Raw genomic sequence first — 16,233 nt, forward strand, 5'->3', positions numbered from 1 at the left:
TGAAAAGCGTGTACATGCATAGTGCATCATCAGTGCACAAATTCGTACACCAGCGTGCACACTCTTTTTTTAAACCTTTGGTGGCGAAACGGCAATATAAGAGGTCCCACTTTACATATGGCACCAAAGAAGTTAAGTCCTATACTGTAGTTGGTTGTACAACAAAATACAAGCTCAGTTCGTTGCACGCTGTGAGATATGCTTTGAAAATGTGAATATTTAGAAAATGTTTCACCTAGAAGTAACACCAGAGATGTAGAGTAACTGCAACCAGCATATTTACTATGAGCGACACTCTCGTGAGGACATGGCACTGTCGTTGGCCCACCTGATGTCATTTGAGCTTTTATCCATCTCGGGTCTTCAACGTTTTCAGGCCAAGGACCCCTTGGTCGAGAGAGAGATGAAGCAGGGACCCCCACAACCCATATAGTTTCATTGTTTGACGGCACACTCATCAGTGTATTTTGGATTGATGTCATTTTGTGTCTTATATTCAACCACTTGAACTGTCAATACTTAATAAACTTGACCTTTCACTCTGTACTTAGTCTGTACTAGTCTGCTTTTTTCCCCTTTACACCAAAACTCTTTGCCGGAAATAGCCGATCTACAAGCTCACAAGCTTATGAGCTTGTAGATCTGCTATATTTGGCTAAAGTTCTCCAAATATGGACACTAGGGTTCAAGTGATTAATATAAAAAATGAGGAAAAAAAAGCTTCTACCACACAAATGGCTCACCTCCTCGGAGCACCAGCACGTTGACCTCGCTGCCGACCGACAGGTCCTTGAGGATGTCCACCACCTGGGAGTGGCTGAGCGTCTGCACGTTCTGCCTGTTGATCTCCTTGATGACGTCGCCCTTCAGCAGGCCGCGGCACCACTGGGCGTCCAGGATCATCTTCACCTTCTGGCCCAGCGGGCAGTCGGCGATGGCGAAGCCGAACCCTCCGGGCCCCTTCACCAGCGGCACGCCCACCAGCTCCGGCTGCAGCAGAGTCATGGGCTCGGGGGCCTCCGGGGCGTGGGGGTGAGGATGATGGTGGTGATGATGATGGCGCCCTCCGTTGGTCATCATGGCCGGCACCGCTGCCACCTGCCTGGAGAGGGTCCCCCCGTCGGTGCAGTGGTGGTCCCGGGGGTTGGAGGGGGACGGGGACGCCTCCTTGGAGTTGCCGGCCTCTGCCGAGGCGTCGTCGCTGCTGCCGGTGTCCTCGGGCAGCGGGTAGCCCCGACAGAGGACCAGGTCCACGTACTGGTTGACCGGGATGGACTGGAACATCTGCACCACGTCGGCATGCGTCTTCCCCAGCACACAGCTCCCGTTGATGTCCACGATCACGTCACCTGAGAGGAGCGAGCAGTCAGGTTTGTAGTTAACGCATTGCGTCGTTGTCGGGTGAAAACCTTGTCAGTCCAAAACCGTTCGTTTTGCATGTATCATTTAAAAAAGATTCAAACTAGTGAAAACAGCCGATCTACAAGCGCACAACGCCTCGCACCGCGAGGCGTTGTGTGCTTGTAGATCTGCTGTTTTCACTAATTTGGGCGACGGCCTTGTATGACGAAGCAGGGCTTTACTTTGCGAAAGAACGTACAAATTTGAAACTTGGAGATACAAGGTTTCCACCCGAGTGTACCCAACAACGATTGATTGGAACGATTTTCCATTTCAAGGACGCCTTACACGTTTGATATGCATTTGATGAAGAACTGTATCCCTCGGCCCCTAATCTACTGTCCCATGTAAAATCCTGAGTGTGTATTTAACTCTGAGAGTGTGCAGTGTACAAATTATATCAAATGGTTTTAAGTTCCATTTGTTCTCTCTCAGAGTTATGCAACCATAAGGGTCCATTTGGATGCCTGGTGGTCCCTAGACCAGCATTGAGAAACAGTGGCTTTAAGGTTTAATCTTGGAGTCTGAAGATCACCAGTTTGAACTTCTTCTTGCCTGGTCTACTGTATGTGTCGAAGTGTCTCTGAACAAGAGAGGGGGTGTACTTATTCAGTGAATCTCCCTCAGCCTCTCAGGATTTAATGGATCGGAAACATGAATTCCATTGGGGACGTTTAAAAGCACTGCAGTGATAAGCAAACAGACAAACAGACTGAGGGGGGGGGGGGTACCTTTGTTAGGGTACTACTTCTTTTTCAATTTGTCATTTCCGTGGCTTGCTGCGGACTGAATGTTCACCGTTGTGAAATGAATGGCTGCTCCACACCTATTATTCACATCTCTGCAAGCCTGTCTATTCAGCTCAGCAGGTCACTCTCCCATTAACTGGCTGTATGTGTCCTTGTCACACATCTTCTAGCCCAAATGTAAATCTGGAGAGTGTTTACTAGTCCACGGGAGAGGGTAAATTACTGTTCTCCATTTACCCAGCAGATGGCAATGGCTCTGATGAACACACAGGGGAAGGTGGGCCGTTAGGTGTTAAATCCAGTGGTGCATTGGTGATTCAATGTTTTGGGGGGTCGCTTATCTAGAGACATCTGGCGAACGTCGCTAAACACCTACTATACAGGTCTATGTCCGTTCAACACCTACTATACAGGACAGGTCTATGTCCGTTTGCATGAGAGGCGAGACCCCTGCTCAGAAAAGATATGGGGCGGTGGGGGCGTGCAACCCAAGACTAATTCAACACTGGTTAAATCTATCCTATTTGTAACTCTTGAGAATGTGCACTGCAGGTCCACTTGGTTGCATTTGTACACTCTCAGGGTTAAATGAATGGATTTTTGTGTAGGTAGAATCTGCCTCCTCCATCGCCAATGACTGCTCAGCAGCTCCAGCCACATCAACGCAGAAAGAGATGGAGAAAGAGAGCAGAAGTGATAGAGTGGCCGTGAGATAGATAGAGAGAGAGATAGAGAGATAGAGTTGGTAATCATCAAACTGAAAGAAAAGAGGTCACTGACCCTGCAATTCTCTACTTCTGCCTTACATCTCCCTACGAGCATCCAGGTCCCATCATCATTGACCTGGCTGAGATAGGCCTGAATGGCTGCTTGGCAGTGAGCGCCCCGTGGGGGATTTACTCAACCTCCACAGCAAAGGTTTCACTCCTTAAATGAGCTCCACATGCCGATGGTGAGAGCCGCTTCACATGCCCCGGCAACACACACAAAAATAATGCTGTCTCTCGGGGTAACTGAGCAAACACAAAACATTGAGATCTTCGATTGCGAGCAGGGCAGACTTTTAAGTACTTTCAGGGACCACACAAGGGCGGTGAGAGATGTTAGTGGAGTTATAATAATGCATGATTTATAGGTGGTTGCAGGCCGTGCTGAAGACCTAAAATAACAGATCAACAGTACAAGTCGCAGTGTGAGTCGTTGTGAGCTTGTAGATAATACATATTCGGTAAGCAACACCGGAATGCAACTACATATAAAACACCCTGCACTTGATCCCCAGCATCAATACTCTGGGGGGAATTTCACCAAAAATAGCCGATCTACAAGCTTGTAGATCGGACTTATGATTGTCTTAGAGATACAATGTCCAGATCCAGTAAGGAATTCTTTTTTGTTTGTTTTTTTCAGCCAAGCTGGAGGTACCGTCTCCACATTGGTGGGACACTGAAAAAGGCTCTACCTCTGGCATAAATTACCATTCAGACCAGTAGCCATGAATACGAAAAGGAGCCCACTGATTGCTACCAAGGAGCCCACTGATTGCTATCATTATCCAATGAGAATAAAATACATTACGTTTTTATAGTATTCTATCAATTACCCTTCCACTCAAGGGGAATGAAACAATGAAAACAATCACTCTCTTTCTTTCCGCTTCCAGTTTGGTGTTCATTCTTAGCAATAGCACCGATGTGGCTCTTAAAATGTGCAATGCAATCAATATTCTTCTCATGTTGATCCCATGGCACTTAAGCAACAGTGATTCATATCACTACCATTGCCACACATGTGATCACAGTCTTCATATATGGTATATGCACTAAAAGGAAATTTACGGAGCCACTAACATACAAGGGTGACAAGCTCCAGTGCGTTTATAGGACGCATATTGGGGTAGATATATATAGCATACAGGTCTATTCAATTCAGAATATATGGGTATGCTGCAGATAACTGTAGATAAGCAGTCTCATAATGCTCTGTCTAATATATGGCTCCCCATAATATCTGGACACCCACCATAAACAGAACACACACGCCCATTATTGATGGAAGTCGCTTACAGTTGGGGCCAGCGCTGTGTAGCTCATAAACATTTGTCCTTGTGTGATCATGCGATGCGACATTCACAGGAAGGCGCATGTTTCGTTTGTTTGCTTTTTTGGTGCCCAGTAGATGATTGTTTGTATATGTGCAGCGTGCATCTGCAGCAGCCTTTGGGAGTGCATAATTAACACCCAAGAAGCATTGAACCAAAGGGTGTATGTTGGTGCAAACTTAGGGCGGATTCACACTGCAATCCGTTTGATTAGAACTGATTCTGAAACCGGTTGCTGGTTCACGCTGGCCAGCATTCACATTGGCAGACCTTCTGGCCTCCCTGGAGATCACTAGCACTATACAGCCCGGTCCTATAGGTGGCGGTATGCACATAGTGTCATCAACTATGCGACATTGCTGATGGTGGTTGCCAATAAATTCAGGCACGAAAGTTGGTGTAACAATTCAATGACGCGCGACAGCGCAGTGTGGAACATTGTTGCAGTGGTCTTGGGTCTCGCACCCCCCACACCTCGACAAGACAAACAAGCCTATTTGCATATCAATTGACCTGTGTCGCTGATCTACAAGCTCACACTGACCTTGCATCCGCGACGCGTTGTGAGCTTGTAGATCTGCTATTTTCCAGGCGCATAAACGTGCAGAATGATGAGCGAGACATGCAGCGCAGCGCACGTTATTATTTTAATTATTTAATAATCAACATGGCTGAAACGCTTGTGGCTTAATATTCACATTAATGGCACGTCAAGCAGGCACAGCAGTGCACAAGCAGTGCCAAGGAATCTATAACATCGAAACAAAAGTCAGGGATAAAGGAATACTTTTAGGCTATTTTCTATCAACAGCGGTAAGTCATTTTCGGTTTGTTTTCATGGTTTAACAGTTCATGGTTTAACTTGTAGGCTAGTGCTTTCTCTTTCTGCTTTTCTTTCCCGACGGGCGACAGCGCACACACATGCATGCACGCACGCACCAAGCCCCCCCCCCTCCCGCTGTAAATCTGATCCCAGAGCAGCATAACCATCATCTCACAGTTACAGCCATACTTCATGTCGCTGCCTCGCGGCTAATAACGGACCTGAATCTGATCCTAGGTCAGCCTAGATTACAGTCCCGTGTTCCGAATGTTTTAACGGAGCGCCGGTTCTGGCCGTCCCGTCTCACTTTCACCCCTGCCTCAGTGCGCTGGTGCGAGACAATAAATAACTGTTCGCCAATTGCTACTTCTCCCAATTGGAAGTACATGACACCAGTCCAGCGCACCACAGTAGTAGGCTAACTGGTGATATAAAACATATAAACGAATTTTAGAAGACAGTCCTACAAGCAAGCAATCTCTCTGTGAGATGAAGTCGCTGATCCCATGGCCATGTCGACAACTGTTACCCAGTGTTTATTTGTGCCGACGGCTGACTCGTCGACATTATATGAGGTCACGTTCAACATCAATACCGTTTTTGAGGCCGGTTGCTTCACACTGCGGCTCACCGGTCTCGAGGTCGCACAATGCAGTCTCGAGACTACCTCTTGAGGTGGTTTCGAGGCTATCCGTTTCTGAGGAAGACTGCACGCTTCACACTGTCAAAACCGGTTTAAACATCTGCCAAGTAGCCTCGAGACCGGTCTCGAGACCGCAGTGTGAATCCGCCCTTAAAGGAGTAGTTCACCCCAAAATGACTTTTTTTCTATCGATTACTCACGCCATGGAAACTTGCGTTCAATAATATTTTTTGTTTTATGTCGCATTCCAAGACAAAAAAAATGATTATAGTAAACTTACCCTGACGGTTTCCCCATCCATCCAGTGCCATGCATTTGGGTCCCCATCCGAAATCAATGGGGGTAAATTTACTATAATGAAATTTTTGTCTCAGGAATGCGACAAATACAAAAAAATATGATTGTACTATGGCATGAGTAATCAATAGAAAAAAAGTCATTTTGGGGGTTAACTACTCCTTTAAAGTTATCGACACTACACATTTTACTGTGTAAACAGTAACATTTTATTTTATCCACTGGTAACTCCGGAAGTCACAAATGGAGTTAAATTAGCACTGAGGCTTGTACTGTGTATAACGTATGTGGGTTACTTGCGGGACAGACAGATACCTGAGGCTATCTTGTTGTCGTGCGCGGCAGGCCCGTCTGGGAGGACGTTCTTGACCTGGAGGAACTCGTCTGGCCGGTCTCCACCGATGATGGTGAAGCCGAAGCCCTGGGGGCTCTTCCTCAGCGCCGTCTGCAGGAGGGAGCCCTGCAGCTGAGCCGGGTCCCGCGTGAAGCCCCGCAACCCCGCACCTGACTCCTCTGGTGGGGATGGAGAGAGGTAGACAAGAGGAAGAGAGGAGTGGGGCAGTGGCATCAGTTCAGAAAAAGCAAAGTACATTTTATTTTTTCCCTACAGTTTCTTGGGCTGTATATGGCAGCCTGGACTGGTTGTTCAAGTGCAGCTAAACTTGGCAAGTTGGCATGTTAGTAAACGTGCCACAATTAAGAGAATTGCCCCTGTGCAGCTGACCTGCGGAACCTGGGAATGTAGGCTACCATTTTGTCAAGATGGGGAGAATACAAGTGTGGAGAATATAATTATAATACCTTGTTTAAGTGACCATTTTGTTAAATTTTGCATTTGTAGTTATTTTACTGTAATTTAACAACATAATAACCAGAACAGATAGACAAAGACACATTCATGGATTTATATTTAAAAGTAACTTTTATTTTCCCCCCTGGACCCAGGGTATGGCAGCTGCATACCCCTGCCATACCCAATTGACGCCCCTGGAGTGGGGGGGTAGGAAGTAAGAGAGGGAATGAGGGAGAGAGATTGGAAAGAACAGGAGAACAGGAAGGATGCGTCATTAAATGTGTCATTATTGTGATCTGGGAATGTTAAATTGTCCTTGTTAACAATCTTACTCACATTATCGGTATTTTGCTCTGGCAATAAATATTAATCAGTGCATCGGATGAGTTTTATGAATGAAATGGGATGCGATCATTTTTCATCCATTGCTAGGCTGAACGTTAAATGAAGGCATAGCAGTGTTGCATGGCATGCTGCCGTGATGATGACCTGTTCATGTTATTTTGCCACGTCATCTGAAGTGGGGGCGGGGAGAACCGAGTTTAATATTCAAGACTGGGTACAGCGCATGAGTTAGGATTGAGAGTTCCAGAAACTGAATTGTGCACACTGTTGCACAAAATCTGTTCCGTCGTCAATCATCCGTGCGCTAGCACACTGTCACTGACACAGTGTCTGACAGAATGATACTTACTGTGACTAATTAAACTAGCACTAACCCCTTATTGGAACCGGGAAAGCATCTGTCTCACTTTTTCATGGGTCATGATTAGAACAAAAAATCCCATTTTCTTCTCCTACATTTCAAAAGATTCATTTCTAAATGTATACATGTTATACATTTTAAAAACAAACAAATCTAAGAAATTCCATGAATATAAAATATATATATACTAGAAGAGTTCAGGCCGCTGCGCGGCCTTCACCGCCATGTTGCGGCAGTGTGGTGTGTGTAATGGCCAAATATGGGTAATTATTTTTGAGAAAAAAAAAGTTTTTTGAGAAAAAAAAAATGTTTTGAAAAAAAAAGTTTTTTGAAAAAAATATTTTTTTTGAAAAAAAAAATTTTGAAAAAAAAAACATTTTGAAAAAAAGTCTTTTTGAGAAAAAAAAAAGTTTTTTGAGAAAAAAAAGGTTTTTGAGAAAAAATAAATGTTTTGAAGAAAAAAAAAGTTTTTTGAAAAAAATATTTTTTTTGAAAAAAAAAATATTTTTTTTTTCTTTTTTTTGAAAAAAAAAATTGAAAAAAATACATTTTGAAAAAAAAAAAACGCTTGCGCACACACACGCGCACGCACGCACGCACGCACGCACACACACACACACACACACACCCCTCTGTTGTAATTCGATACTCTACTCTGCTCAGCTCCTCTCCCCCCTCCCTCCCCCTCCCTCCCTCTGTAACTTGATACCCTGATGATCATTTTGACGTTTCAGCACTGGCCAGAATGTTCAGAATACTATGTCAGGACTGGCTGCTCTGCGTGAGGCGAGATGTTGTTAAATTGAAATAAATGCGGTTCAAAGAGTGGCATGTTTAAAATGTGGACAGTTGTAAATTTTCACGTTTGTTCAACGTGGTGGCTATGTTTGTGAGAGGTGTTTGTGAGAATATGTAGCTAAACATTCTGGTTTAGGTTTGCCACCAATTGCTCCAGTATAGATGCTTGATAATGGGGGTCCTGCGACCAAATACATAAAATGTCGGGGGTCCGTGGCACGAGAAAGTTTGAGAACTACTGATTTAGAATGCAAACGGACACGCACGCACACACACACACACACACACACACACACACACACACACACACACACACACACACACACACACACACACACACACACACACACACACACACACACACACACACACACACACACACACACACACATGAATAAAGGCCCATTCCCACTGGGCCAGATAACAGATAAAAAAATCTCTTTCTCCAGATATTTTTCCATTCAAAGTGGATGGTAGATACAGAAAAAAAAAATATCTGCCACAGATATTTCTTTTATCTGTGGCAGATATTTTTTTATCTGTTATCTGGCCCAGTGGGAATGGGCCTTAAAGGAGATGCACTGTAAATGTACTGCGGTACTGTAAATGAGTACAGAGATGGTTAACCGTACAAAAGATATTAACTGAGGAATCACTCCTGGTTCCTGTGTGTGGAGGAGAAAGAGTGGGAGAGAGAAGTGCAATAAGATAAACAGGGAGTAAATTCAATGTTAGGCTTCATTTATACTCGCAGAAAACCGACAAGCAGATGCAAAACGCGTGGTGGGCTTGTGTACATCGGCTATTTTCAGTGAGTGAAACCATCAAATGTTGAAGTTTAAACCATTAAGAACTTGAATTAATGTATACTTTATCTATTGAAAAATTATGAACATTTGTGCAAATCTTTGAATATATATTTTTCAAAGCAAACAATCGTAACTCAAATCTCTGCTTCTGGGGGTCCCTGGAACACATTTTTTTTCTCCAAAAATAGCAGATCTACAAGCTCGCCCTGTGGGCGTGGCACTGTAAGAATGTGCGTTACGGGCTGTGTTCTTCCCTGCACCCAGCGGGCCTCTCTGTTCCCACACTGATACAGTGTGTGTGTGTGTGGGGGGGGGGGGGGGGGTCAATCTCATTAGTTACTGTGCAGATAGAAACCCCCTCCCCCCATAATAACTTTCAAAGTGTCATGGGATTGTGATTTGCATAATTGTTCGGCAAATTGGCTGATGAACATGACCGCTCTGGCTGAGGATTAAGTCTAGTATGATTAACATGACATCCAGGCTGTGCTGGTGTCAGAGAGAGGGTTCCTAGATTGGTTCCATGTAAATATAGCTCCTCCAAATAAGTATACGGAATAATAAGCAAGCGGGCACACAGAGGGAAAGATGCGATGTGATGCGGCCCTTGACAAGTCCATGTGCGTGTGTATGTGTGCGCACTGCATTCTAGGATTAAAGTCTTGCCGGACTGTGAATGATCACTTCATTTAGGCTTCATTTATACTCGCAGAAAACCGACAAGCAGATGCAAAACGTGTGGTGGGCTTGTGTACATCGGCTATTTTCAGTGAGTGAAACCATCAAATGTTGAAGACATATATATATAAGGCTGGCGATAAACATGAATTAACAAATTACAGACCAGTTTCCCTCCTTCCACAGTTTTCTAAAATACTGGAGAAAGTTTTTTACAAGAGGCTAGATGAGTTTATTTCCAAAAACAAAATATTATGTGAACAACAATACGGTTTTAGGGCTAATAGGACAACAACACACGCATTAATAGATTTTGTGGAAACAGTAACCAAGGCATTAGTAGATAAAGAGTATGCAATTGGAGTATTTCTAGATCTCAGTAAAGCTTTTGATACTGTAAATCATGACTTGTTAATAAAAAAATTAGAGAGGTGTGGAATTAGAGGGGTAGCGCTGGACTGGGTAAGTAGTTATTTGCATAGTAGAAACCAATATGTACAAATAAATGACTGTAAATCGCAGAATTTGACTGTTAAATATGGAGTTCCTCAGGGTTCTGTGTTGGGCCCTTTGCTCTTCATCTTGTACGTTAACGATCTATGTGAGGTTTCGGGACTAATGAAAACGATAGTCTTTGCAGATGATACAAACTTGATCTGTTGCGGAGAAAACTTGGAACAACTTCTGGATACAGTGGAGCAGGAACTGAAGACATTAAAGATTTGGTTTGATTCTAACGAATTAACGCTAAATTTAAGTAAAACAAAGTATATAATATTTGGTAATCGTAGAATAAATAATATTAAAAAACTAACAATAAATGAAATAGAAATTGAAGAAGTAACTGAGGTCAAATTTCTTGGAGTAATTATAGATAATAAAATATGCTGGAAGCCACATATAAATTATATAAAAACTAAAATAGCCAAGTCAATTGCAATATTATACAAGGTTAAAGATTATTTAAATAAAACTGCATTATATCTGTTATATTGTTCCTTTATACTACCATACATAACTTACTGTATGGAGGTGTGGGGAAACACATATATAACAAATACTTACTCAATATTTATACTTCAAAAAAGAGCTATACGAATTATAAATAAAACTAATTATAGAGAACCAACTAATAAACTCTTTATCCAATTAAAAACTCTAAAATTCAAAGATCTGGTTGACCTGAAAACAGCTCATATAATGTACAAAGCAGAAAATAAAACATTGCCGCACAACATCCAAAAGTTGTTCCAAGGGAGGGAGTGTCATTATGATTTGAGAGGTATATGTATGTTTGAACATCCATTTGTGAGGATCAATGCAAAACAACACTGTATATCAGCAAAAGGGGTTATTCTATGGAATAATCTTAGAGACGAACTGAAACAAAGTGTATCATGGAACAGGTTTAAGAAAATGTATAAAATAGACATAATAAATAGATATCAATTAGAATAGAAATGTACAGCAGATCTGGTTCAGATCTGGATTGTTTTGACTAGTAAGCCTGATTGATTGTTTATTGTTTATTTTTGCTTTATTTTTTCTAATTCAAGTGTATAAACACTGGGGCGGAAAACCATAATACTAACAACTGTAAGATATTTATGTTAGAAAATGCAGGGGTAGGACTAGATAAGTTGCACAAACTTCTTCCTACTCCTTTTTCGAATATGGATTATAATTCAAGGAAGATATGAAATTTTGGGTGTTATTCTTTTTTATTTTTTTTAAAATCTAATTCTTCCTTTTATTTTATTTGTCTTTTTGAATATTTTAATTTGTTCGAAATAAATAAATAAATGAAATGAAATGAAATCACTTAAGGCCTTCGTCGCCTTTGTTACCGCCACACAATGTCAAGTGCCACTCACTGCCTCCCCGCGCCGTGAGAGAGCAATGTGGACGAAGGTGATGGAGGGAGGGCTGGAGGAGCGAGTGTGTGCGTGCACGTGTGTGTGTGTGTGTGTGTGAGTGTGCGCGTGCTTGTAGGGTGGAGGGTGGGGGGATGGGTGGGGGTGTGGGGGGGTAGTTGCGGGTACAAGCAACGCAATCCGTGGCTGTGTTTGCACAGGCTTGATTAAGCCACGGGCCCACAAAGGGACAGTCTGTTTCTCTCCGGGGCGACGTGATTATGTGAAATGTCAGCGAGGATTGTCAGCACTGTAATTATGGCTGAGCGGAGTGTGGGCGCTGTGATGTGATGGGGCTGCACTTCTCTGCGGCGTTCTCTAGGAGGTCAGGGTCGCCAGGCCTGTCACAACAGCATTTAGAACCGTGCCTTGGTTGGCACCCCCTCCCTCCTCCTGCCACACCACCATTAGCCATTCATTCTCATTAACAAGGCTGGTGGGGGTACATAATGGACAAACGGCGGTGGGGGGTAGGAGATCATCATCATCATCATCATCATCCCCAGACCACAGAGAGGCTGAGCAATGAGGCAGGACCGCTCTGTCCAAAGGGTGTCTGGAATAAAGAGGCTGGTCTGAATACTAATCTCTTAATGAGCTCTGTGTGCGTGTGCGTGTGCATGTGTGTAACAGTCACGAGTGAGCTTACTCATGTTACTACAATCATCTACACGACCCAGCAGCTGTTTGAGCACAGCACGCCGGTTGCTCAGACCTGTGCAGAGGTGAGAGGCCTGTGGGAGGCAGCGACAAGCGACAGCATGACCAGCAAGCCATCCGAAATGTTATTTATTTAAAATCATATACTGAAGGTCACGTTTGACCAAATGAATGCATAAATAAATAAAATCGTTCTCTTATATTGCTTGCAACACATCACTCTCTCCCCCTCTCTGCCAGCGTTCTAGAGAGATCTTTAAACTGAGCCTGTATGACAGAGCTGGCAATGGGAGGCTTTTCCAAAGAAAGCTGAGGGAGAAGGAGAGCCCCTCCCCACTTCATAGTTGTCAAACGAATTCTGCCGCCCAGCGAAGCGCTTCTCCATTATTCAAATTGAATATCATTGCTGCGGAGACTACACAGGCTGTTTATCAGAAGCCTGTCAACTGCTGGAGGATTCATTCTCCAGAGTCATACATCTCAGCCTGTGGTACATTATGGAAGTGCCCCACTGTTTGGTTAATGCATCTAATACCTTGTTATTCAGCAGTTTTGTTTATTTACCCCTCCCCCCTCCACAGGTAAGCAACAACTAAAGCGCATGCCCATACTGCTGAGCTCCCGTGTCCATTCCTCATAACAACACAGAGAAGGAGGAGAACGACAAACCCAAGAAGAATGTCGCTGTCAGAACGTCTGCCAAGCTAGAACACGAGGAATGGCAATCAGCAACCTGTTGACATGTTCAGTATTCCATCTGATGAGCTCACTGGACCCAGACCCAGACCGTTTACATGGCAAGTTTATGAACCTTTAACATGTATAAAACTGGACAAAATAAAAGTAAACCCCTCCTTACTAGAACCTGCTGTAAGAGTAGGCTATCTTGTTAGCCACCCAGCACCCTCTGCCGTGTTGAATGGTGCATGCATGCATTTTTGAGCGGTGGTCACAGCGCTCCTATACGTGGCCGTGTGTGTGGGTCTGTCTGTCTGTCTGTCTGTCTGTCTGTCTCCGGGTATGTAGCCTGCAGTAACCTTTTCTGACCACACATGTTAAGGGAGGGGCGCTGTTGTTCAGGATAGGCCAGGCATAGGCCAGGCACACTCACACACAAACACACACAGGGGGCACACACACACACACACACACACACACACACACAGGGGGCACACACACACACACACACACACACACACACACACACACACACACACACACACACACACACACACACACACACACACACACACACACACACACACACACACACACACACACACCACCGCTCAGTTCACACGAGTGTGATTTTTAATAAGTTAAAACAAACTGCTGCCATCTTTGAGAACTTCAGTTCCAATCGTGATCACATCTTATTAGACTATATCCTGAATTCACAGCCTGGGTACAGAAATGATGAGTGTAACTAATAAACTAGAAAAATATTGTTCCTTCGAAACAATTGTGGGCTCGCTTCAAGCCAGAAAACAATGGCTATAAAAGTACAAAATGTCAAGATCGCAGGCAGTGCTCTCTTTGACGTTACTGACGTCAAAGATTGGTCCCTTTTGTTCCAAAAATGTGTTGTGCAAAAGTTGACCCGCTGGTGGTGCTATAACAGGCCAATGTAAGAAGGGTGGTATCTGTTCCTTGACCTATTGGGAATGTGTTTGCAAGATTTCACGCACATTGCAGGCTGTGTTCATGATTTGAGGTGTTTTTGGCTTTGGCCACTTTATCGCTGCTTGCAGCTATATTCATTATTTTTTTTTGTGTGTGTGTGTGTGTGCACTTCATAGGCATATTAGATAAAGGTCCTTAGATTGTGTGTAGAAAGTTTCATGCAAATTGCAAAAAAAAATCCTAACGGGTTTAAGCGTTTCACAAACTGCTCAAAATGATATAGCGCCCCCCTTTGGCCAATTGGGGTAAGATTGGTTTTAGTGATATTTGGACTAACACTCTACATCTTTGCCAAATGCCATGAACATGTTACTTTGCATGTATGATTTAGAGGCAGAAGAATAATTTGCATAAAACTGCAATATTCATTGAATTTATTTTAAAAAGCATGTTTCAATTTTAAAGAAATCCGATCTGACAGATCTTTAGATATCGGTCCAAAGTTCACGTAAAAAAAGTTTTGTGCATGTGGAGCGAAAATTCCAGAATAAAAGCGGGTTTACGCGTTTTACAAACTGCTCAAAATGGCGGAAAATCGAAGGGCGGAGCTTACTTAACAACGACACAGATGTCTTCCGCTTGAGTCAAAGCACGCGTGTAACAAGTTGCATGTCTTCAAACGAAACGAGTCATGACTTATGCCCGTTTGAAGTTTGAATTTTCAAACGCTTCGTATAGCGCCCCCCTTTGGCCGATTGGAATAAAATTGGTTTCAGTGATACTTTGACTAAACCTCCACATCTTTGCCAAATGCCATGAACGTGTAACTTTGCATGTATGATTTAGAGGCCGAAGAATAATTTGCATAAAACCGCAATATTGATTGAAGTATTAAAAAATTATATTTCACTTTAAAAGAAATCCGCCGAGACTAGTTTGACCGTATTGGTCCAAAGTTCATGTGAAAAAAGTTTCGTGCGCGTAACGCGAAAATCCCAGGAGGAGATAGATTTTTACTGTTTTTCATATAATTCCAAATTGTGGGAGACCTAAAGGTCAGAGGTCAAAAGTCAGAGGGTAAAAGTTGTTCGGCATGAGGAGACGCATACGTGTATGTATACAGGTTTCATGGCTGTAACTCAAACACAGCATGAGCTATACCTGTTCAAAGTTTGCACTTTCGAAGGCTTCCTACAGCGCCACCATTTGGCCGATTGCTGTAAAAAGTAATAGCACACGTCGCCACAGTAAGCTGAACACATTGATGTTTTTACTTTCATTTTCCCACTAAGTATGTAGGAGTAGAAAGGAACCGAAGTTTTGAGGAGAACTGACCTGACTGACCTACTAGATAAACTAGAATTGACAGAGTCAATTTTGACAAGTGTGCCTGCAGCTCGCTAAATGCGCGACCTCGTGCAGCGGTTTGGACTGTGAGACCATTCGCCGAGTTGTCTGCGTTTCGTTGTGAGAGGGTCGTTCCCCGTGAAAAAACGCGTTCTGGCACGAAACGGTTACGTGTTGCGCGTTTGTGACGCCCCCTATGGGTCGAAGTGGAAATGCTTTTGGGGATCTGTTGAGTATGCCACCCGCAACCTGTGGTTGAAATTCAGTGTTGACTCGACCTTGTGTTTGTGAGTTAGGGCAATTTTTTGCCAAACGGGCCCCTCCCGCTAACTTTGGAAGCGCGTTACGAACGAACGGTATGGACTATCGAAATATCCTTTGACTATGTTTATCGCATGGCTTCATAGATCATGTGTACTGTTTTTTAGGACATTTGAAGAAAATATGTAGGAAAAGGAGCAAAAAGTGTGTTTTGGAGAAAATTCAAGATGGCGGAAAATCTATCCTGGCGCAAATGGGCGTGGCCTGTATGGGGAGATGCGTCATGACCCAAGGAATCCAGGGAAAAAAGAATTTTAATTTTCCGATCTACGGTTCAAGACTTACAGGCCAAAACGTAAAGTGGGCTGTTATAGCGCCACCATGAGGCCAAATGACACTATTATTTTTTGTTTAATCCTTGAAATCATTATGAACCTCCTCTCCAAGTCTTGAAACGGTAGCCCCTATGGTTTGCGAGAGACAAATAATTGAATGTGAGTTTTTGCGATTCCCATTATAAGTCAATGGGGAAAATTAATTCACTAATAAATTAATATCAATTAAACTATAGAACCTTTCTCTTAGAAAAGTAATAGCACACGATTCCCGAGTAAGCCGGTCGATTTGACAT

The 16,233-nt window shown here is 43.4% G+C and overlaps 1 protein-coding gene across 2 annotated transcripts in view; it reads right to left on the minus strand.

Moving 5' to 3' along the window:
• The window catches only part of magi3a (membrane associated guanylate kinase, WW and PDZ domain containing 3a), a 173,586-nt gene that overhangs the window by 22,740 nt on the left and 134,613 nt on the right, over nucleotides 1-16,233 (minus strand). For both annotated transcript variants that reach the window (XM_080733751.1, XM_080733752.1), the window contains exons 9-10: nucleotides 6,330-6,527; nucleotides 744-1,349 (exon numbers count right to left, since the gene is read on the minus strand). In XM_080733751.1, coding sequence (XP_080589877.1) covers nucleotides 744-1,349; nucleotides 6,330-6,527 — 804 coding nt within the window. The remainder of the gene's footprint in view (nucleotides 1-743; nucleotides 1,350-6,329; nucleotides 6,528-16,233) is intronic.

The sequence above is a fragment of the Nannobrachium achirus genome (genome assembly GCF_963921795.1).
Source record: "Nannobrachium achirus genome assembly, chromosome: 9".
NCBI lineage: Eukaryota > Metazoa > Chordata > Actinopteri > Myctophiformes > Myctophidae > Nannobrachium > Nannobrachium achirus.